At 43.0% G+C, this 25,186-nt stretch overlaps 1 protein-coding gene across 1 annotated transcript in view; it reads right to left on the bottom strand.

The window, feature by feature from the left end:
* Nucleotides 1-25,186, bottom strand: part of Map3k5 (mitogen-activated protein kinase kinase kinase 5) — a 221,197-nt gene that overhangs the window by 120,644 nt on the left and 75,367 nt on the right. Inside the window, exons 3-7 of the mRNA XM_042262234.2 lie at nt 11,415-11,438; nt 7,179-7,372; nt 5,857-6,025; nt 4,571-4,677; nt 1,672-1,842 (exon numbers count right to left, since the gene is read on the bottom strand). Of these exons, the coding sequence (XP_042118168.1) occupies nt 1,672-1,842; nt 4,571-4,677; nt 5,857-6,025; nt 7,179-7,372; nt 11,415-11,438 (665 nt within the window). The remainder of the gene's footprint in view (nt 1-1,671; nt 1,843-4,570; nt 4,678-5,856; nt 6,026-7,178; nt 7,373-11,414; nt 11,439-25,186) is intronic.

The raw sequence follows: 25,186 nt of genomic DNA on the forward strand, positions 1-25,186 counted from the left end.
ACCACCAGAGGTTGTAAGAGGCAAATTAAGCACTGGTGATGTTTCTTGGCTGGGTTTTAGTTTGATTGGCACCACTCTGTGAAGGTCTGAACTTCCTGCACTCCCTTCATGCTAAGGCTTGGCCTTTTAGAGTTCAATTGAAAATCTGAGATTCCCTAACCCAGTGCCTTCAAACTCAAAACCCTGTCCCCTCTGCAAGGGGGCAGCTGTTGAAACTTCGTGCATCTCTAGGTTCTTAGGCTGCCACTTTCCTGGGAGGTTCCTTTGGTTTCACTCTGCACACATACTCAGGGGTCAGCCAAGAAGGAGCGCACATGCAGATTCTGGGTCCCCCCACTCTGTGGCATGTTCATTACTCAGGGGTTACTTCTAGGAACTCTGGCCACCTAACGTCAACAACTTAGACTTAAGACTGTGATTTTTCTATTTGAGCTCCGAAGGTCCCGTGCCCAGCAGTCCAGAGATGGCTCTGGGGGAAGAATCAGCTCATGGAGCTCTCCAGGTCCTGGTCCTGTGGTCACTCTTCACTGCTTTCTAACTTTTCCAACAGTTACAATTGTCATCAGCAGGAAGATCAGCACAACAGAAGCCAGTAGGTCCCTCCCCAAAGCCAGAACCCTAAGAAAGCAGCAGCACATTTTTAAAAAGGTCCATTCTTTAGAATCTTTGCTTCTCTGCTTTTGTTTGGGTTCCCTTGCTTGTTTGTTTAGTATTTTAAAGCCTTGTTTAAGAAATTCATTCCTAACCCAAAGCCATAAACATAATTTACAGATCTTATACTAAAAGTATTTTCCTTAGACACATTTGTGTGTGTGTGTGTGTGTGTGTTTGGATCTTTTGACTCACTTAGAATTAAATTTTTGCAATTCATTTAGAATTAAAGTTTATGCACAGAGCTTAAGAAAGAGGTCCTGGGCTGGGCTTAGGCTTGCCTAGCATAAGTAAGGCCCTGGGTTTGAACCCTACCTACCACCAGAAAAAAATGAGAAAATAAAATAGAGAGCCAACTTTATTTGCTTTTCTGGAGAGAGAAATGCATTTCCTAGCACCACTAATGAAGGGCCATTCCCTCCTCTGGTTCATTAGCTTCGCACACCCTGTCATAATCTAGTCTTGTGCATATAAACCATTCTGCTCCAGTGTTTCCCTTGCCCAGGCTACAGCTACACTACAATCTCATTATTTTAGTTTTATAGTGAGCTTTATTGTCGGGTAGTGCAAGTCTATCCATCTGTTCTCCAAAATTGCTTTGCCTATTCTTGGCCTTTTATTCTTTCAAGTAAACTCTAGAAATCAACTCATTTGATAAACCCTGCTGGAACAATCAAAACCTTAAAAATATTAAGCTTGCCTATCCACAAACCTGTATGCTCTACTCCTTCAAACCTCTGGATGTTTTTCTATATTTTTCTCATAAAATTACATTTTGCTTTTCATGGTATACATTTCAAATCAAATTAATATCCTTAACTTTTCCCATCTAATTTATGCAAACTCACCCTTCCATGTTAATTGAATTTCATAAAATTGTACACTAAGTTAGAAAATCAAAATGTAGCTCACAATACACAATCAAAAGGACAGAAAGAAAATGTTTTCCCCCTCTCGTCTGCAGCTTTATGTACCACGGACTCTGGGAGTGAGCAGGTAATTCCCGTCCTCCCGTCTTACCAAGATGCTCCATGGTCCCTGCTTTCGGTGTCAGTGAAATTGGAATCCAAAAACATGTCTTTGTAGATTCGGCCAACGAGGCAATACATATCTGAAGCAACTTGTCCTTCGCTTTGAACCATGGGGATCATGATGTCAAGAGCTTTTGCTCTGTCTCCAGGGAGATTTCTCCTAAAGTAGAGAACATTGTTTCCATAGGGATCACAAAAGCAATTATAGACCAATTGCCTTTTAAAAATGCCATTTTATGTATTGATTCACATCGGTAAAGGTCGGCAGAATAAAAACAACTCGATTCCGAGGTTCCTCTATGGACCTTGCCTTAAGCTGTCTTATCCTAATGCATGTCTACTGGGTCTATCAAGGATATCTTGTGAGTTGCTTTTCTGGTCAATATGATGGACTTGTACCTACCCATCTAGAGTCCTAATCTCCCTGCTGCCTATGAGCAGGCTCAAGTTGGTGGAATATTAAGTACAAACCCTGTGACCTTTAATGGAGCATAATCAACTACCTCTAATAATGAAAAACTCTGTACATTTTTCAAAGGCTTTTCTTCCAAAACAAGGAGCAAACTAATCCACAGATAATACCAAAATTCAAATCCACCCAATAGTTGATTGGTTTCTGCATATGGCAAGCATCTAAAGAAGTTGATTTATGTAGTTTGTATGGTACTGGACTTGAATATGAGGCCTCAGGCATGCTACATAAGCACTCTACCACAGAGCTATGTCCCTAGTCTTTTTTTGTATTTTTTATTCTGAGGCAGGAACTCACTGAGTTATGGAGACCAGCCTTGAGCTCCATGTAGTTCATTTTTAAGTAATAGGTGTAGATAATTCTCAAAACCATATGTTACATTTCTTCAGTGATGAAAATAATTATGCTAAGTGAAAAAAATAAGTCACAAAAGGCCACCAACAATATGACTGCACTCATATGAAATATTTAAAATAGCAATCAACAGAGATAGAAGGGGGATTAGTGGTGGCCAGGGGCAGGAGGATCTGGGGTGTGGGAGAGGTGTGGTGACGATTACTGGGTAGGTTTCTTTATAGGGTGAAAAAAATTCTATAATTTGTAGAATGACAGTTATATAACTCAATTAATATGATAAAATCAAAGATATATGACATTTTAAATGAATAAGTTACATGGTATACAGATACATTTCAAATAAAATTATTATTTTAAAAGTCATATGTATTCTCATATTCTCAACTACTATTTCAGATCTTTTGCTCATAAAACCCCCTTCTGTACTAAACATCTTGAATTTAGAATATTGCTTTATACAAATACACTTTTCATTTCATTGTATGTTACTTTTGGAAAGAGAGACAAAACGCACAAAGTAAAATTCTAAGGCATCACTTGGTTTCAAAATACATTTTACTTTAAAAAAAGTCGGGGTGTGTGTGTTTGAAAACCGAGCAGGTAAGCCCTTGCGGTGTTATCTTTGGATCTAAAGGGTGGGTAACAAATGGGAGATAAAAAGGGCTTTCATTCTACACTTGCTGGTAACGTTGGCAAGTTCTCCAGCTGGGCAAAGAAGGAGCTGTAGAAGTTCCCACTGAGCATCATGCTGGCTTTCTAGAGAACAGCACGTGTCCACTGGGAGCCGTTGGGGACAATTACTCAATTCCAGTGGGCTCAGCTGGAAAATGAGGGAACTCAAGGCGTATGTGACACACAGTGAGTTCTATATAAATTAGATCTCCTGTTCTTTTATTTTGTTTTTACAACATTTTCTTCGGCAGCAACATGTATAATCACCCCTGTCGCCAGGAACGAAGAGTGTAGCACAGCTAAGTCATTTTTGGACCACTCAGGACTCCAGCTCCATCCGTGGTCAGCGCACGGATGACCCTCCTTGATGACTTTCGCTGGGAATCCGACCTGAGGTGTGTGAGGATACAGACAAAAGGCAGAGTAGGATGTAGAGATGCTCTGTCAATAGTGACTCAGATAGGCTTGTGGGCACTTAATTTCAAATGTCACCGGCAGAGTTTCGATCATCACTAACCATGTTCACAGCAGTCCTGGGGAAAACCATCTCTGAATGAGGACACCATTAACTTCCTCATAACTATCCACACACTTCAGCTAATCATTGTGTGAAGGACTATGTGATGTTGAGAGAGTAATACATGTTTGTAAGGTCTCAGGTGGGTTCAATCAAATGTTCACTGAAAATATGTGGGGAAATGTCTATATTGAACATGCATAGATTTTTCCCCCTGAATAATGCAACATAACAACCATCTACATAGCATCATATCGTGTTGGCTATCACAGTTACCTAGATATGGTCTTAAATATATATAGAGAATATATATATGTTACATGAAATACCATACCATCACGTAAGAACATGAACAACCTTTGGGTTTGGGTACCTTTAAAAGGTTTTAGAACCAATTTCCAACAAATACCCAAGAACAAATATATGTGCTTAAAAGTAGTGTCATATTGATAAGATATCGAATGTTATAAAAACATAAATAGCAAACACAAACTCTGTCAGGGAAAAAATAATTGTAAAAATTTAGATCTACTAATAGCACAAGAGGTTTTTACTAAGAGAGAAAAAAAAGACGTACACACACACGGGGCTGGGCAGGCATGGTCTTATAGGAATACCAGCACTCAAAAGATAGAACTATAAGGATCAAAGAGTTCACGGCCACCCTGAGATACACAGTGAGACCTTGTCCCCCAAATACCAAAAAAAAAAAAAACCCAGAAAGAAATCAGAAGGTACGCTTTTAGTATTTCACATGGCTAAGGTAGAAACAACACGCCATTCTAGCTGGGAGCAGCCGGGAAGTTTTGGGGCCCTGTAAAGAGCAAAGCCATCAATCATGTCGGTGCACCCCGGAAGGGACGATCTTACCTGTTCAGTGCAAACGCGTAATGAAACTTCACGTGGTGATGCGAGGCCAAATCGAAGGTGGGCAGTTTCTCTAGAGTCTCTACCAGCTTCACAATGGAATCGTAGTCCTTTCAACCAAAAGAAGAGCACAGGATTACACCATTAGGAGAAACGTCCAACAACCAAACAGCCGGGCACCTGAGGCTGAGAAAGGGATTAAATGCAAAGCTAGCATCTGTTGAGACCGTTGAAAACCCAAGAAGCAACTGCTGTGTCTCTCCTAAGAAGTTCCTGTTACACGGATGTAAGCATGACAGATACAGGTCCGGCATTTGGCAGAACCCAAAGAAACAGAACAAACCACAGGAACATGAGTGGCTCTTTTCACACAGCCAGGTTCCTGGTGCAGTTACTTAAAGGGACAGTGGGCAACTGACTAGGCTTCTGTCATAAGTAGCAAAATGATTTCATCTCAAGTGAGCGAGTTCCTCGAGCCACAGGCTCCCAGTTACCACAGTTCTCCAAGTACCGAGCCTCTCTCCTAGATGAAGTTTTACGTGGGGCCAAATGTCTGGATATGGAGTTACCTGCATTTCATACTACAACCCTAAGACCACATCCTTCACTGGGAGATAGTCTTCTACTTTCCAGAACTTAAAAAAAAATCTAAGACCTATCAGTAGAAATGATACAGTATGTCAGTGTGTCATGTGACAGGATTACCACTATTTTACCATGAATCAGTTGCATGTTTTTTTTTTTAAGATTTATGTATTTATTATGTACATAGAAGAGGGTGCCAGATCTCATTACAGATGGTTGTGAGCCACCATGTGGGTGCTGGGAATTGAACTCAGGACCTCTGGTAGAACAGTCGGTGCTCTTAACCTCTGAGCCATCTCTCCAGCCCAGTTGCATATTTTTGCTCCTGGCATGATCAGGATGTCAGTAACATAATTTCAGGAAGTAAGATATATATTCAGAAAGCACTAAGAATTTCTGCTGTTTGCCAAAACAAAGCTCTTTGGCGGACTGACAGGTGTGCCCGAGTCTCACAGCAGAGAACTGGGCCTCCAAGAGTTGGGTATGTGAGCAATTTTGAGGAAGAGTAAATATGAGTATGTCATAATCCCCGATAGTTACCATGTGTGAGACTCTTCCATTCATCATGAAATCACAGGGTGGAACGTTATCAGTCAGGTCCATGCAGCAACATGGATTACTTATTAGCTGCCTGAAACTCTAGACCAGCATCCCTTCCACCCCTGAGTATGCTATCCGAGAGACACCTTGAGCATCGTTCTCACCTGGATGTCTCGGTAGGAAAGCAACAGGTTGATGACAATGTCTGCTGTCAAAACTTCAATATTGTCCACTCGCTGCCGAATCCTCGCCAGTTCCGCTGCCAATTCTTTACCAGTAAATAGATTCCGAGCTTTCCTGATATCATTGAGTATAGATTCCCGGAAATACTGACTGGTGGAAAACCATACATTTCAAAGAGTTAACTCTAGAAAACAATTCAGTGAAAAACAGTAGTTTTATCAGGAAATATATGATATCTGTCCACGAGTAGTTTTTAGCTCATTAAGATGGAACATCTCGCATATTTGGCATTATTAAGAAATTTGGGAGGCGGGAGGCCATGTATTTCTTTCTGATTTCTGCCATATTTCAAAAACTGTCTAAACTCTATTTTTCATCTTGCTATTTTGAATGGAAATTATCCCAAATAAATTAGATATGCCTATGATCTGAATATAATACAATCTTAACTTTCTGGCTCAGTATCATTATACACTAACAGAAACAACTAATTCTTCTTCTTCTTCTTCTTCTTCTTCTTCTTCTTCTTCTTCTTCTTCTTCTTCTTCTTCTTCTTCTTCTTCTTCTTCTTCTCCTTCTCTCCTCCTCCTTCTTCTTTTTAATTTCCATTTACTAGCCATGGTGGCACATGAGTTTGAGACTACGTAGAAAGTTCCAGGCCAGAAAGAGCCCAACTGTCTCAAGAAAATTATTTTACATTTTTTACTTATTGCATGTACATGGCTTCTGTGTCTGCCATGTCACAGGTATGGCAGACAGAGGACAACTTTATAAGGGTCCCTCATCTCCTTCCAGCATGTGAGTTCCAGGGACTGAACTCAGGTTGTCAGGATTGGCAATAAAGTAGTTGCCCAGGTACTTCACTGGCCTGAAGATTATTCTTAACTAAACTATGTTCTCAGCAATTTTTTCAGAGTTCTGGCCCTTTATATTGAAAGTCCCTGGACATTTATTCTGTTGTAGCAATAATAGACCTCTCTCTCTCTCTCTCTCTCTCTCTCTCTCTCTCTCTCTCTCTCTCTCTCTCTCTCCATGTTATAAAACTATACATACACACACACACACACACACACTTTTGTCATTACTATGACACAATTAATAGATTGGGGGCCAAGTTGTTTATAAACCAAGTGAATGAGGTTGAACTTATGAACTAAAACCACACATACTCTTTTTATCCTCCACTCAGGGGACCCCGCACATCGTTTCCTGGCTCTTAACTAGGACCAGGCGACGAGATACACAATTAATGAAGCAGAACAGCCCCGCACGGCCATCACCCGGCGTGGGCGCACGGTGTTACCTGGAGCTCGCTTGCGCCACCTTCAGAAGCTGAACGAAGCGGTCCACCAGGGGTAAGCAGATGGGCCCCAGCAGCAGCTCAAAGTTGGGCTGCATGAGCTCCGTCAAGCCCTTCATGAAGCTGCTGTCACAGCAGTAGACCTTGTTATGTGGCGTCACCATGTAAGGGACGAAGGTGTAGTTCCCAGTGCACATCTGTGGAGACAGGAGGCACCGGGCAATAGGGAGCTTGTCTAGGGGACACCACACTGACCAAAAAAATAAATAAATAAAATAAAAAATGCCAGGTCCTATTTCAGTGACTAAAATTATTATTTTAAATAATAATTCTGAGAGACATGGGAAACAGAAAAGATTCATTTCTTATTTATGACCCATGAAAATAGAATTTTTCCAATTTCCTTAATTGCTTACTTCAGTATAATTAAGACCTACCCATGATGAAGTATCTTTTAGCAGCCATTAAATATGTATGCACTGTCACACATTGTCACTAGGATATATGCTAAAACAAGAGTAACTTAAGCATAACTTCCATCCTTCAGGGAATCGGAAATCCAGTCAGACACAACACAAGGAGAACAAAACATTGAGAGCCAAGGTTAACAGGCTTCCCTGGGAAGGCTGAGCAGGGAGCAAGGCCAGCATACAGCTGTTTTCCTCCAGGTCCATACTGCCCTGTCTCCCACTCACCGAGACCCGAGACTCTCACCACCCTAGCTCGTCGCCCTCTACAACGAATCGCGTATTTGTCTGTCTCCCTCTTTTCTGCTAACACTGAGGTCCATGCCCCTTACACCCGGCTGAGTCTCTGGAGTTGCTTTTCACTCGCTTCCCTGGTCCAATCTTACCTCCACACTGACCAGCCGCCATCCTCTCTAACCAGCTCCCAGCCAGTCTTTAACACCATGCCACGTGAGTTCCTACAGCTGCATGAAGCCCCGCCAGAGGGCCTGTGATGAAGGTGAGGCTTACACTGTCCACAGGAGCCTGACCCCTGCACATCCTGCCCTTTGCTAGCTTTGGCCTGTGCCTTCTCCCTTCAGCCACTGAGACCTGGGTTGACTGACCCAGCGGTTTCCAGATTATGCCAAGTGAGGGGATATTCGTGCCAACAAAAATACTGATGAGAAAATGATAAAGGGGACTGCACTGTACGATCCTTGGTAAGCAAATCTCACTCTGGCTTAGGGCCTAAGGAAGGGAGCAGAGGCATGCTAAAGATTTTACACTATGTATTCTGAGCAGTGGGAAGGAATTAACAGAGGATCCAGGGCAGGAAAGACAACACCAGTGGCTGTGCTGTGAACTCTGGCATTCTGGGTAGACAACAGGATGGACTGAAAAAGCAAGAGCCAAGACTTAATAAGGGAAGGAGGGAGAAGGCTGTGTGGCCAACCAGATCAGAGCAGCAGCATTGGAGAAATAGTAGTATGAGCTCAGCACCAAAAAGAAGAATGGGCTGGCTCGGGAAGCAGTCCCACATACACAAGAAGGAGCAGAAGGAGCCGACGGTGAATCTTGCCAAGAATGGCTACTTCAATAGAAAGCAAGACTTCAGCCTGCAGGTCCAGACTCCCTGATGAGCACACAGCTCTCTGAGGAACTTCAGGCAACGAACCCCACACAGAACCCGATCTCCAACTCAACTATAAAAAGACATTCAAGAGATTGAAACCTGTAGTGGGCTAGAATGGGATGCTCACTTTGAAAGGGTATGTATTTCCTAGATCGAGAGACTGGGAGTGAAAGCAAAAAAAATTTCCACGAGGGAACTGGGGTGCGTGATGGGAATGTAAACACGGACCATGTATCATTTGATATAGGTGGATGAAACGCCAGGGATCTCCAAGAGAAAACCCATAGAGAAAAGCACACACAAAGGGTTGACCAGTAGGCTGGACATGAGACAAATGCTATTATCACTCCTAGAGGGCACCGGGAGTCCCAGCCTCAAGAGTACATGGGAAGTAGGTGTTCGCTAAAGTTCTGTCCTAATTGGCAAGAGCGGACATTAACGTAGCCCTTGCATGGAATAGGGCAAGCATGGGTCCACTGTCACCACAACTCAGCGCTTGCACGTGTGACACAAGAAGAGAGGCTACTGGCTCCATTTCACAGGCATGGTGACACACAGCCTTAGATCCAGCTCCTGATCTTGGTATATCTAAGAGTTTAGCCCAAACGCTTTCAATGCAGAGCATGTGGATGCTGCCGGGCTGGGGCTGGGGGGGGGGCACAGATTAACATTAACCTTCTCACATGACCTTCCCAGGGTGGTATACTCGCTCTCCACCCAATGTCACCTTCCCAGGAACCTGCACGAACTAAGCGACAGATCATTGCAAGCATGAGACGTGACAAATGTTTCTATGGCCAGATTTAATGATTTGTGAAGCATGTTATGCTTTGAAGCACCGATATGTGAGCAGGGAGGCGGAAATGAGCCTGACTCTGTTAGGGTATGTGAAGGACTTCGAGAGGTGGAGATTCGGGTTTTAAGTCGATTCAAGGTGTCCTTGACACAATGGTGGGGGTCTAACCAGAAAGACCAAAAAAGCAACCATTCTTCTAGGATGCTACCAGGATCTCACAGCACAACCTACTCAACTTAATCCTTTGACTCAAGTCTCCAAAGCATAGAAAAGTCACCAAAGCCTAGTTTTACTCTAATAAATTATATCTTTGTTGTTGTAAAAAATCAGTAGTGCTGATCTTGCTTTTCAATCTTTAAGAACTACATGAAGGGACATTAAGTGTGTGTGTAGAAATGGAGTGAAACATCTGGAAGGAAATGGCCACAGCATTCAAACCTGCTGAAGGAGGTGTACATAAATCAGTCTTTCAAAGGACACCCTGTGCCCGGATCACAGCAGAACCTAAATCAATGGACAACTTGCTCACAAAGTATGCGCTCCTCTTATCCTTCCCACCCTTCAAGCTTAGGGAATGCTAACTCCTTTGGTGGACCTTGATATAACAATGGCCACCATCTCTGCAGCAGGGCATGCTGCCCTGATTTCCTAAAAGGTATCTGTTTGATTGTTTGCTTACTTGTCTTCTTCCACAGCTAAACTCTAGCATTCCCACTTTTTCATCTCATGCAACAGTTACAAATATGACTGCTCTCATCCTCTCTCTCTTTCCTTCCTTCCTCCTCTCCACTGCCTCCCCTCCATCCCTCCCTCCTTCCCTCTCCCTCTCTCTTCAGGGTTTTTCTGTGTAGCTCTGACTGTAGACCAGCCTGGCCTTGAACTCGCAGAGATCCACCTGCCTCTGACTGCTTTCATTCTCACCCACTAGTGTGAGTCTCCTTGGTAGGCACCACACCCAGGGCCTGGCATACAGTTCACGTTCAATTAATACCTACTGAGTAAAATGTGTTACACTGCACTGAAGCATAGAGAGGTAAGGGCTCATTTCCTGTTGAGATGTGAACGATAGGAGTTTGTAGTGGCAACATTATCTACACTGCAATGAGTCTTCCTCAAGGTGAAATGTCAACCAGATGTTTTAAATTTTCTGATCCAAGGAAAAACTATCATTTGCAATGGTAATCTCATCATCTCATGGGAAATCATGTGCGGTCTTAGGTCATATATTATTTTCACTCTAAACTGTAGGCACATATCCGTTTTAGGGTCCTTAAACACTGCCTTACTTCCTAAGACAAAATGCTCAGCCACTGGCCCACAAGGCTGCTCTCATTTCTGCTGTAATAGTACATTTTTCATACAGTCTTTTTAAATTTATAATTTTACATGTTCCATCTCTTTTCGTGTTAATTTAATTCCGTGTGAAGGGGTAGCACTCTGTAGTGTGATCTCAAAGAAGACTCAGTGCTTAGGTACTGGGGCAATATGTGTTATATATATTTATAGATTATGCCTATATGTATATATTCATATATATGGATAATACACACACATACATATTGCCTTGTTATATGACTATTACTATCAACTATAATCCCATAACATTGCATGTACTGTTAAAGTTTTTCCTAAAGCATAATTATATATACAAGAAGCAGGTATTAGTGTTGTCTCTCATTGTTATAATATTTCACTACGATGGACTAGAGAACATAATTGTGTTTATATCAATATATGAGAAGTTCTAAAAAGGACTAAATGAAATAAAATTAATAATCTGTGAAAATTTTAAAAAAATAACAGAGTAATTAACGGAAAAGAAAAGATTTACACATTTTTGGAAAGTTGAGCAAAATACTCACAGTATTCTTCTGGCAAATGATTTCCTGAAAAAGAAAGAGAGAAAAAAAACTTAGCAAATATTATAATAAAAACCAGTGACCCTTACTGAACTATTGAATGCAGGGAAATTTGTATTAACATGTATATTAGCAATCAGAGATGTCAGAGGAACATTGGAAAAGCATTTAGTCAGAAATTATATATTTAATCTTCTGCACCTGAGAAATTTACCATCTAGGGGAGATAAGACACACTAAAGTGTTGTCCACAGTTTAATAACAACAACACAAGCATGTACAAATCCCCCCAACAGAATAACCTAAAACCTACCACTGGAGAAAATATATGTAGAGAATTATCTGCCCCAGCATTAGCTCTTTGGGAAAAATGTTTGATTTCCCTGAGTGTGGTCTCTCTCTCAGCCTGGAGGAAAAGACAGACCATATCATGTCGGGCGGCTGGAAATAATAAAGGGCATTTTGGCTAATGGAAACCTCACACACAGATAATAAGGACAAGGACAAAAGTAAGTGTAATTTAGATGGTTTTCAGTGAGACATGTAATGGGATAACTACACCACATGGACAATATCCCTGTCTTCTGGGTTGTAAGGAGTGAGCTCCTGAAAATAATTTAGATGTGCCGCTTTCCCCACCAAGCTTTTACTAAAAGGTATCTCCCACTATCCCCATTATCCCTAGGCATTACAGTAACTAGAGACACTGGGGAGAGACTCTGGGAAAGGCTGTGGTATTCTAGCTTCACTAGTGGCGAGGAAGTCATGATTTTGAAAGTAGAAAATGGGACTGCATATTAGGAAAGATGGTATGTAGGTTGTCATGGAAACGGGAAATGTAAGGCATTTGTGGACTCTTTCTGGAGAGTCCATCTGGCTAAGGAGAGCAGCCAGATCCAGTAAGGTGAGAGCCAGAGACACAGAGCCTAGCAGAGTGGCCAGCATGGCCAGCATCCGGATGCTAAATCGACACAGGGGGCCAAGGGTAGCCACAAAGAGCTTCGGCTTTGAGCAGTATGTAAGGTTTTTTGTTGTTGTTGTTGTTTTGTTTTTTTAATATTTAGAAATAGCAGATGAGAAAAAAATGATAGAAGAGGAAACTGTACTGGGCAGTGCTGAGTGGTGTGTGTGTGTGTGTGTGTGTGTGTGTGTGTGTGTGTGTGTGTGTATGTGCGCGCGCCCGCGGTCTTCAGTACCTCACCATCTTGTCGATACAAAGCCCATGTAAACCAGACTCAGACCCACAGTACTAATCCCAGCACTGAGGAGGCTGACTCAGAAGGTTTGCTGCACATTTTAGGCCAGTCTGGGGTACACAGCAAATTCCCAGGCATCCTGGGCTATCGAGTTAAGACCTTGTTCCAAACAAACAGACTTGTTTACATTTTTAAAAAAAATGTAAGAGCCAGGGTTGGTGGTGGCGCACGCTTTTAATCCCAGCACTCGGGAGGCAGAGGCAGGCGGATCTCTGTGAGTTCGAGGCCAGCCTGGGCTAAAGAGTGAGATCCAGGATAGGCACCAAAACTACACAGAGAAACCTGTTTAAAAAAAAAAAAAAGAACGTAAGTCTGGATGAACATTCACACACACACATATCTTGGTATGGTTTGAGTGTGAAATGCCCCTGACCAGCTCATGTGTTAAAACACTTGGTCCTTGGGGGTGGGACTGGTTCAGGAGGCTGTGAAACCTGTAAGACAACAGTTCTCAACCTTCCTAATGCTGTGGCCCTTTAATACAGTTCCTCACATTGTGGTCACTCCCCAACCATAAAATTATTTTTGTTGCCGGGCGGTGGTGGCTCACGTCTTTAATCCCAGCACTCGGGAGGCAGAGCCAGGCGGATCTCTGTGAGTTCGAGGCCAGCCTGGGCTACCAAGTGAGTCCCAGGAAAGGCGCAAAGCTACACAGAGAAACCCTGTCTCGAAAAAAAAAAAATTATTTTTGTTGCTACTTCGTAATTGATATTCTGCTGCTGTTCTGAATTGTAATGTAAATGTCTAATATGCAGGATATCTGATATGAGACCCCTGTGAAAGGGTCGTTTGACACCCCCTACCCCCAAAAGGGGTCACAACCCACTGGCTGAGAACTTAAGCTTCTAGATGGAAGAAGTAAGTCACTAGAAGGTGAATCTTGGGAGTTATATTCCACTCTGTCTCTGTCTGCTATCTATCTATCTATCTATCTATCTATCTATCTATCTATCTATCTATCTATCTATCATCAATCTATCATATCTCTATTAGCTATCATCTATCTATTTTCTATCATATCTCTATCATATCTCTATCAACATCTATTTATCATATCTCTATCATCTATCTACCATTTATTATCTATCATATCTCTATCATCATTATCTATCATATCTATCTTTTTTGTTTGTTTGTTTTACAAGACAGGGTTTCTCTGTGTAGCTTTGCACCTTTCCTGGAACTCACTTTGTAGACCAGGCTGGCCTCAAACTCACAGAAATCCGCCTGGCTCTGCCTCCCAAGTGCTGGGATTAAAGGCGTGCGCCACCACCGCTCTGTACTTGCAGTTGTGAGAAGTCTCAGCCTCACACTCCTACTGCCATGAACTTCAGCAGTGACGGACTGTCCCTCAAATCACAAACTAAAATAAATCCTTTTCCCCATAATTCGTTTCTTCTTAACTATTTTATCCCAGCAATAAAAGAGGTAACAACCCTAAGGGACTCACACCTGTTAAAAGGCAGAAGAAAGATACAAATGGCATGGGGTTTACTTTCTCAGAGAAGATAGTCTTTTTAAAAATGATTATTTATCCTTATTTTTATGTGCACTGGTTTTTGCCTGCCTGGATGTCTGTGTAACGGGTATCAGATCCCCCTGGAACTGGAGTTACAGACAGCTGTGAGCTGCCACATGGGTGCTGGGAATTGAACCCGGGTCCTCTGGAGGGGCAGTCAGTGCTCTTAACTGCTGGGCCATCTCTCCAGCCCTAAGAAGATACTGTTATAGAATTGGAGGTCAGCGAAGAAGATGGAACAGAAGCTGAACTGTGGAGAACAGGGCAAACCCACAAAGGCAATACGGGAGTGGGTGGGTATCCTGGCTGGAGACGGATGCAACTTAGGGGCTCCTATAAAAATCAATACATGCTACCATTGGGAGCCAAGGAAGACAGTTCATTTCGGGGCCATATAGGAGAGAGAATTAAAGAGGTATTTGAGAAAGACCTTCAATATAATTGAACTAAAAAAGAAAGTTCAATGTGACCCAGAAATAAGAAGAGAGTGTTATCTTAGAAAAAAGTGCTATCTTAGTAAAAAGGACTTTCAGCAGTAAAACAAATAAGTTTGTTCTGTAACCACTTCGTGGTCAAGTGTAGTTCTTTCTTTCTTTCTTTCTTTCTTTCTTTCTTTCTTTCTTTCTTTCTTTCTTTCTTTCTTTCTTTCTTTCTTTCTTTCTTTCTTTCTTTCTTTCTTTCTTTCTTTCTTTCTTTCTTTTTTAGACAAAATATCAATGTAACCGAGACTGGTCTCAAATTCACTATGTAGCCAAGGATGGCCTTGAACTCCCAACCTTCCTGCCTCTACTTCTGGAGTGTGCCACCACACCCAGTTGTGTGTGCTAGGGTTTCTTGCACACTAGGCAGTCACTCTACCAACTGAGATACACCCCGAGTCGTCCCCCCCGCCCCCACCCCAAGAGTCTTTATGCCAAGCCATTTTGAAGAGTATACAGTGTAACTGGAGAGGCAGGGAACACCTTAAATGTCCATCACTTAGAAACCCGTTGAATACACTACTGCACATTCTCCTGTCCCTAACACAGGAGCTACTTTTCCCCGGTCCCTGCTTTGCTCCACCAGACACAGAACTGGAAGGGGCAGGGACGGAAGTGACAGTGAGGCCCACTGAGCCACAGTCTCTGGAACATTACCACAGCCTCCACTGGCCGGAGCCAGTGTGCCGTTTTCCTGTAGAGCTGCTCTTCCGTGCCCTCTGCCGTCATTTCTCATCATACGAGCGCTGTAATAAATTCGGAACTACGAGATGAGTCAAAGGAGGTGGGACTCATCGCCCTGGCGCTCACCAGCGGCGTGTGCCCAAAATTTTATACCTCTGGGCTAATTTCTTAGCCGTAAGAACATCTTTTCTGTCTAATCCAGAAAGCGAGTACTTAACGTGCCTGTATTGCTGGATCATAGGTTAAAACGACGTAAACTTGTGAAGCCACCCGAAGTCCCTAAAAGCCACATGCAATAGGAGCTATTAATCCTATCAATCAACCTAACTCCTACCTGTCGGACGTAGGGATGCTGTGCACCCATGTTGTTCGTGATTATGGATAAAACAACTTGAGAAGTCTTTACCTTTCACTTCAAACAATCTGTGTCAAAAATCAGGTCATTATAGAAAAACTGGAAAGCAATGACAAGGGACATTCTGTGCTGCCTCCTCCTCCTCCTCCTCCTCCTCCTCCTCCTCCTCCTCCTCCTCCTCCTCCTCCTTCTCCTCTTCTTCCCTGTCATCTTTTTCATGTTTAAAAAGTATCTCTTGATGAGAGAACTCTGCTGTAGGTACGCACATTCTTCCAGCTGGGTTCTGAGTGAGGTTTTACCCACACATCATTGACAACTTCTTAACACAAACTTCACTTTTCACGGTGCTGCTATTGCTATCATTGACTTTTTCTTTGGCCACCAGCTACCTCCTTCAGTAACCCCTCATGGAACCAAATTATTCTAGTGCACACTGATATCTCTTTCACAACTATATTGTTAAAAGTTATAGGTGTAATAATTATCTGTATGGACAGTCACACTTGACATAGGAAAGCACGGGTGATTTGAAAGATGAAGGACCCAAAGAGGTTGATGGGTTGAATTGCCATAACGATCACATTCTACAGAAAGGACCATTGTAGAATGAACGAGATGGTTTGGTCTCTTCCTCTTCTGCTCTTTAAGATGGTCCAACTCACATCCTCTAGCAGGAATCTCTCCAAATGATGACAGTGGCTGGTGTCAATCCAAGGATACAATGGCACCCAGCTTTTCTTTTCCCTTTGACAGAGGCAATGGGAGGTGAGATGGGGTGGGCAGGCAGGTGGGGTGGGGGTGGATGTTACAAAGGAAACGGGGAGTGCTGTTTGAGTCAATCTACAGATAACGCCTTAGATGATGCACCATTGCTGAGTTCCTATCGATTTACGATGCTCAGAAAATCTCCACAAAGCCCTGGTATACCTGCCTCTCTGTGCTCTTCCCCCAAACCGCCTCTTTCCACAGTTGGATAAGGAATAATTACAGCTCATATGAAAGTAATTCTGAAATAAGTAAAATGAGGAAAACAAGAGTTTTCTCTTTCAACATCAACAAAAGGACTTGCTGTGACATCCTTTTTAAGTGTATGGGAGGAAGGGTTTCCTATGATATAGAAAGTGTATGGGATGAAGGGTTTCCTGTGATATAGAAAGTGTATGGGACATAGGGCTTCCTGTGATATAGAAAGTGTATGGGATGAAGGGATGAAGGGCTTTATGTGATATAGAAAGTATATGGGATATAGGACTTCCTATGATATAGTAAGTGTATGGGATATAGGGCTTCCTGTGATATAGTAAGTGTATGGGATGTAGAGTTGGACCTGGATGAGGTCACAATGCCAATTTTAAAACTGCTGATGACCCATGCAAGTGTTTGTCAGAAAGGTCCATGGTGGTGCTGTGGACTGCTTCCAGTTCACTAATTGCGGGACGATTTCATAGGATTATACTGTTAAGTGACTTAAAGAAGCTTTAATGAGTGAGTACTTTGTACCACCAACTAAGTCGGTATATTTTAAGTGCTGGGGAAAATCCATTAGTAAGCTAAGCGTTATATGCCTTTGGAAAAATTAAAGTTTAGTTCCAAATATATTAATTTTTTTTTTTTTTTTTGGTTTTTTCGAGACAGGGTTTCTCTGTGTAGCTTTGCGCCTTTCCTGGAACTCACTTGGTAGACCAGGCTAGCCTCGAACTCACAGAGATCCGCCTGCCTCTGCCTCCCGAGTGCTGGGATTAAAGGCGTGCGCCACCACCGCCCGGCTCCCAAATATATTAATTTTTAATTAAATTCCAGAAAGACAAAACTTTAAGACAAGGAAGCAGTACTGTAAGATTGAAAGAAAAGAAGCGCATTTTTACAAGTTTCAAAGCATTTTGGAATCTGAGCAGCTTTGAACAGTACAGAGAAGAATTTAGTTTAAACTTAAAAGCATTTACAATAAAAATTATGCTGACGTGCATAATTAACTACAAACTAGCATAAATATCAAAATGTATAATATGGATATCACAACTCTTTCAAAACAACATCTCTTTACTTCAGTTACATGTAAGCGTGTTATCAGAAAACCGGATTTAACGTCCAACTTCATATACAAGTTTTAAAGGAAATGAGCTCCCTCTGTACCTGCAGAAAAAAGGTCACAGGTCAAGTTGGCATAGGACTGCTTGAAGGAACGATCATGGTAGTCAAAGGTCATCCACACTGCAGCAGGATCTCCTTTATTACTGACTAATACTCCAACATTTACATCTATATTTTGTTCATCCACTCCTCCATCAACATCAAAACTGTCACCCGCACTTTCCTGCTATCATGAACAAGGTTGGCTAGAATCATGGGCACACAGGCACTTCTTTCATGTCTTGCTTTTAGGGCTTTTGTGTACATATCCAGAAGTAGGACTGCTGGACCATCTACTTGTCAGTGTTTTAAGGAACGGCTTTGCTGTGTAAAAGCGGCTGGTTTTTAAGGGAGGACTTAATGACGTTGCTACAAATTGGAGTTTGTACGTGTGAGATTTCTAGTGTCACTTCCTAGAGAGACACTGATCAGATGCCAACTAGGAAATACTAAATGCATCGAGGCAAGGAGAGGGTGTGTGGCACCAATGTGCATGCATCACGGCCAGCAAAACCAGTGTGGGGGGTAAGTACAGAGACAGGCTCCATAGACAACAGCTGTGAAGGAAATCCCCATCTCTAAAGCACTTTCCAGGCAATGGCTTCAGAGAAAAATACAACCGAATTCCTTGACTAAGGGAAAAATCAGCATAACCGTCACATTTGGTACAAGCTGGGATGCCATCGGCCACGTGTACACCCCAGGCTGGCAAAGCACTTCCTCTGCAGTGGAGCGAATGGGAGATGAGCGGATGCTCGATTCAGAGAGAGAAAAAGATGCATCTGAGACTTCCAGTCACAGCCAGAATGCGAGGGAAAAGAAACTAAAACTATTTGGGAGTTCAAATGCCCAAAATGGATGCAAATGGATGCAGTTATCATGGCGTCCATAGAAAGCAACAAGACATATAAGATCATTTCCTTCAGAACAGTTCATTATCAAGTGTTTCAAGTATATAAAAAGTCTCCCTCACATGTCTACCACCTAAACTTATGTTACATTAGAGATTAGTTGATGGCTTCTCACCCCTCAGTTTAATTCCTCTCCTCTTCCCCAAAGAGGTAATTATTCTGAATGTTGTTTGTTATTCTAAGCTTCTATCCATTCAGAATGTAAATGTGTATTACTGCATTGTCATGCACATCATTACCTTCTGTATAGCTGGTATGATGCCATAAACATATAATACGATTTCCCATATGACTATGGAGTTTATTATGTAAATGTGTAACACTCTAGTAGAGCCACCTTAAGTGCTCTAGAATATTCCATTAAATGACTGCCAAAAGGTATTTTAGTCATTCTCCTACTAGATATTTACTATTTCTTCTGAGGAGAAGGAAAATTGCCTACCATGTTACATAAACTTTCTTGAAGGTATTTCCTTACCCATGGGAGCCAGGTTTCCTACAATACATATCCCCGGTCAAAATTGTCCCATGTCAGTATGTTTAACATTATTAGACATTGCCAAGCTGCTCTTTTAAAAGTTGTGCCAATATACCTGGCTGCTAGGTGTATGTGCATGTCCTACTTATCACAGCCCTGCCGTCTGGATTATAAGCAGGGTTTTTTTTTTTTTTTTGGATTTCAGATTTGCTTTTGGTTCAGGGCTGCAGAGGCAGGGCCTCTACCACCGATCCAGGCCCCAGGAATCTATCAGAGCTTTTTACTTCCAACCATCTGGGGCTACATGGGGAATGTCCCTGGAAGAAGAGAAGGAGAAGAAAGACACCGAGCATAGGAGTTTTGTCTTAAAAGAATTCCTAGTGATGAAAGAGACGGGTGTTGGGATTCAGAGAAACAATAGCCCAGAGTGGTATTGCCATGCTGAGCGCTCTGAAGTAAAAGGCATCTCAGAAGCAAGATCTTTCTGACCTTCTCCTGTCCATGGTCTGTCTGTCTGTCTGCCCCTCCCTCCCTCCCTGCCCCCCTCCCTCCCTCCTCCTTCTTCTCTCTCTCTCTCTCTGTCTCTCTCTCTCTGTCTCTCTCTCTGTCTCTCTCTCTCTCTCTGTCTCTCTCTCTCTGTCTCTCTCTGTCTCTCTCTGTCTCGTATCCTTATGTATTTAAAGGCCAGATCCTCTAGCAGATTAATGAGCAGGCAGAAAGACTACAATTGGGACCATATGCCACATTCAGAGCCCAGGTGAACTATACCCAGGTTAGTGTCTGTTCGTGGGCCTATTTATCTCCCCTTAAAATCGGTTTTATTCATGCCCTGGGATGTAGCTCAGTGGTAGTCACTGATGTCATGACTTGAAGTCACTGGACTGCCACCAACACCCTACTCAGGGCTGGGGAAGTGCCTCGGAGGCTAAAGGGCTTGGCTTGCAAGTGGGAGGGCCTACGGTCAGGTCCCCACAAACCTACATAAATGCCAGGTGGGCGCAGCAGCCCCCCCCCCCCCGAAATTTCCGTCTCGAACAAGCAAGGCCAATGATACCAGTCAACGCTGGGTTTCCCTGAGACACCCTACCTCAGTGAACAAGGTATCCCTCCACCTTGGGCTTTCATATGCACGCTGCATCTATGTGCAAGCACCTACACACATGTGCACAATGCAAAGACATGCATACACTCAATCATATCTCTCTCTCTCTCTCTCTCTCTCTCTCTCTCTCTCTCTCTCTCTCTCTCTCTCTCTCTCAGGAAAAAAAAAGGAAAGCACTTAGTTTCAACTCGTGCCCTCTTTGATTTTAAACTCGGTGACCCTGAGTGCTTGCACGTCGGAGGATGAGTGTGCCCCTCCCTGTAATCTGTTGTCTGTTTCTTTTGGAAGACTCAGTTATCCAACAGTGGGAGGATGGGGAGGAACTTCCTTTTGAGAGCATGCATCGGCACCACAGCTAGTTAGTTAGTGGAGTCCAGACATCTGCTGCCACTCACCGCATTATCCCTGATCATTTTATTTTTTTATTAATTCATTTATTTATTTTTCTATTATCAGCTTAATACAGTATAAATTCTTATCCTAATAGTGAAATGTTTGATTGAGCCTTGCCCAGTAATTGAGTAAAACCAAAACTTATTATAAGCCACAGTCATCCTAGGGTCCCCCCTGCTATGGAGCCTCCATGGTTCTGTGGGTTGCAGTCTGATTGTTCTTTGCTTTATATCTAGAATCCACTTATGAGTGAGTACATACCATGTTTGTCCTTCTGGGTTTGGGTTATCTCACTCAGGATGATATTTTAAAGGCACGAAATAAATCAGAAGATAATAGTTAGTAGCATCCCATGTGTTCACGGAAACATAAATCTCAGTAGAGAATCTTGTCCCTAAGTACTAGTAGGTACTTGAAGTTCTCATGATATTTAAAGAAAATTGTGAAAATGTTACAATCCCAAAGAAAGAGTCAACTTCCCTTTCTTAAAGTGAAAAGATGTTTTAAAAATAGTTTATTTCTCATGGGTATATTAACCACAGTTAAGGATAGGCCCCATGTCCATCACTAGAGAGCACAAAATGAACTCAATGGTATTTTTGTAGACGTTCTGTCTCATATGGCTTCTTTTAGGCTCACTGGACTTTTTCTTGTATATTATGGTTTCTGATTTTGTGCTTTTATGGGTTTGTTTTTTGTGTGCTTGTTCTGTGTTTTGTGTGTGTGTGTGTGTGTGTGTGTGTGTGTGTGTGTGTTTCTAGTTTGTTTATTTTGTTTGCCTGATTGTTTTCTAAAGGAAGAGAAGAAGAAAGGGCATGGAGTTGGGTGGGTGGGGAGGATGAGTTGGGGGAAGAGGAAACTGATCAGGATATACGTTATGAAAAATTATTTTCAATAAAAATATAAACAGCTCTAAATGTTACCACAAATAAATGACATGATGAGATTCTAAATATTCTTTCAAGCCATTCAGCCATAGATTTTTAAAGAATTTTTAGTTTCTTTTCATTAGTTTTTCAAGGAGCCTACATTTTTAAGTTGTTTTTCTTTTTCTATGACTTCTTTTTGAGAATTCATGGCAAATAGAAATTGCTGCCTCGCACAGTAGAGCTGACCTTATTGGCAGAGGAGTGGGTGAGCCGGCCCTGAGGATGTGAGAATAGAGTCGCTGGCCACACCCCCATTGCCTGCCATGTGGTGGTGAGGGTGAGGGAAAGATGCCCTCCCCCCTTCTTGCCCCTGCCACCCGCGGCAGGCAGGCGAGGGAGCTGAGCCTCCCCCATACCAGCTGCAGCACTTGGGAAAGCGAGCCCTGTACCTCGCCTGAGAAGCACAGTGGGGCTGACCCTGTGGATGGGGTGCGGGTGAACCAGCCCTGAGAACATGAGCTTGGAAGAGCCGGCTCTGCCCCTCAGCTGCCATATGATAATGTGGGCGGGATACACACACACACACACACACACACACACACACACACACACACACAGCTCCTCACTGCCCGTGGCAATTGGGAGAGCTGGCCCTGAGTTCTTAAGAATAAGAGAGCTGAGTAAGGCATTCCACCATAGGGAACTGTGGTTGGTATGTAAAATGAAAAAAAAATTTTTTTTACATGAAATAATTTTTTTTTTAAAAAAAGAAAGAATGAGAGAGCTGTCCCTGCCCCTCCCCAGCAGCAAGTAGCACTTGGGTGAGGGGTCCCTCCCTGCACCCCACTTGGGCAACACAGTAGAGCTGGCCCTGATGGTGTAAGTGGCCGACCCTGAGGCCATGAAAGCAGGAGAACCAATCCTGCCCCTTGCTCATCTCTGCATAGGTTGACCTAGCCATGGCAATGCTGGAGAGCTCACCCTGGTGGTGGGGATGGGGGCAAGCTGGCAGGCTGACCAACCCTGCAACTACCCAGGCCCAGAACCAAGGCTACGAGTTGGCCCACCCCAACATGGATCTGCTCGAGCACATGTAGGGGTCCTGCAGATCCAAAGCTGCAGGGCGAAGATACAGGGCAACAACAGGATTTCGATTGAGGGCCCAGCATCAATAGTGCAGCAGAAACCAGAGGCCTCACATCAGACCAATGACTCTTTGCAATGAACACTTGCAAGAAAAGATGCATGGATAAAAGAGTTTACTGTGTGACTCACTGTGTCACACTACAGCTTCCATGACGAGATTTTTCTTTCTTTTTTTTTTCCCTTCTCTCAAATATGATTTCATTTTATTTGGGGGTGGTTTGCAAGGGGAGAGGATGGATACGAATGGGAAGGAGGATGAATGGGATTGAGACGCATGACGCAAAAGACACAAAGAATAAATGAAAAGAAACTTTAAAAAGAAACAAAGGGAGAAAAAAATTGCTGCCTCCAACACAGAGAAGCAAATGAAAATGAAGCGGGTGCAGCTGCATTGTCCTTGGTGTCTAAGGCACATGTGTGAGGCTAGAGAGAGCAGGAACCACTCTCTGATTCTATCTACCCTGGGAATGGAGGGACAGGCTTCATTTGTTTTATTTGCCTCTTCCATGATAACCTAATTTTAAATAGTTTCCTTGTTTGTTTGGTTGGTTGGTTTGTTTTTTTAAGGTAGGGTTTTTCCGTATAGCCCTGGCTATCCTGGATCTCCCTCTGTAGACCAGGCTGGCCTTGAGCTCAGAGATCCGCCTACCTCTGCCTCCCGAGTTCTGGGATTAAAGGTTTTACCCAACACCAGCCAGCTGAATAGTTGGTTTTGTTCAGTGCAGCTCTACTTACTGGTGGGCGACAGTAGGGACAGCCAAGTCACACTTATTGCTAACCACAACATAAAGAAATAAAGCTAAGCAGTAGCCGGCACAAGCGGCAGCTTTTCTCGGGAGTGCAGGACTTTTTAGGACTTAGAAAACCGGGAGGCTATGGAAATTGCTATGATTTCCATTCTTTGAACCTGGACTCTGGGGTGACCTAGCTAGAAACAGACTAAATAAGAAATCTGAACTGTGATGACCAGAATTTGTAGCTGAAGTTTTCTCCATTCCTGCCTGGCCCACAGTCAGGACAAAATCTCTCACCCGCCAGTCCCGCAGCCGCTCAGACCCAACCAAGTAAACACACAGAGACTGATATTGCTTACAAATTGTATGGCCGTGGCAGGCTTCTTGCTAACTGTTCTTATATCTTAAATTAACCCATTTCTATGAATCTATACCTTGCCACATGGCTCGTGGCTTACCAGTATCTTACATGTTGGTACTCATGGCGGTGGCTGGCAGCGTCTCCTGACTCAGCCTTCCTGTTCCCAGAATTCTCTTCTCTGCTTGCCCTGCCTATACTTCCTGCTTGGCTACTGGCCAATCCGCTTTTTATTTATACAGAGTGATATCCACAGCAAGAGTTCAAGTCCCAGAACCCACATTAAAAAAATAACAATATAAAAAATTAAAAGCCAGGTGATGGTACATGATCGTAATCTCAGCCCTTAGGAAAAAATGAAGACAGACTCATTCCTGGGGCTTGCTGGACAGCAAGCCTAGATGATTTAGCAAGCTGTAGGCCAAAGAGAGACCCTTCCCTCCCCCTTTTAAGGTAGAGAGTTCCCTGAGGGTATCCTCTGGTCTTCATACACATAATTACAGCCATCTGGTATTTGCCAAAGATATCAAAAATGCACCGGAGAAAAGACAATAGCTTCAACAAATGGTACCACAACAACAACATCAACAACAACAACAACAACAACATCAACAACAACAAAAAAAAACTGGACGGATGTCCACAGGTGGAAGAGTGAAACTGGACTCCTATCAATCACACTACACAAAAATCAACTCCAGTGGACCAAAGATCTCCATGTAAAACCCAGAAAGAGTTTGATCCTGAGACAAATGAAGACCAAGAATGAATGAAACCACCCCCACTCTCACCAACTGCTAATACAACAAAAGTCGGAAATCACAAGTACAAACTAGCAAGCCGCAAGTCAAGGAGCGAATCCAGAAGAAAATTAAGCCAAGGCTTCTCAACTGATCATTCTCAGTGAAAAACAGACTTAGGCCAAGTGGGAGTGAGTGTCTTAGGACTATGCTGGGCTCATGTGCTGTGCCTCTCATATCCAGAACAATGAGCGTCTGGCAGGCAGTTAAATGTGTTTACTTAATGAAACTCAGTAGGCCAATGAGAGGAAATAACGTTGCTTATGTGAGCAGGTAAATGCAAGTTTGTACTAAGATTTTTGCATGGATTTTTAGCTGGAGGCCTTGATAGAAACTGCCAAGCCACGAGATTCTGGATTCCAGGCTTCATCTCCCAAGGCTGACTCTGATTTGGAAAGACGGAAACGAGAAAAGGCTTCATGAAGCTTGCAGCAAGTTTCACAAAGGAAATGAGTGATCTCTGAACCAGCAGCACTCACGGGTTTTTACAGCACGCTTTTCAAATAATCGCACAGCGTAAAATCATTTGCTTGGCGAGTACCCTTTACTAGTTTTTCTCTG

The sequence above is a fragment of the Peromyscus maniculatus genome, chromosome 16, assembly GCF_049852395.1.
Source record: "Peromyscus maniculatus bairdii isolate BWxNUB_F1_BW_parent chromosome 16, HU_Pman_BW_mat_3.1, whole genome shotgun sequence".
NCBI lineage: Eukaryota > Metazoa > Chordata > Mammalia > Rodentia > Cricetidae > Peromyscus > Peromyscus maniculatus.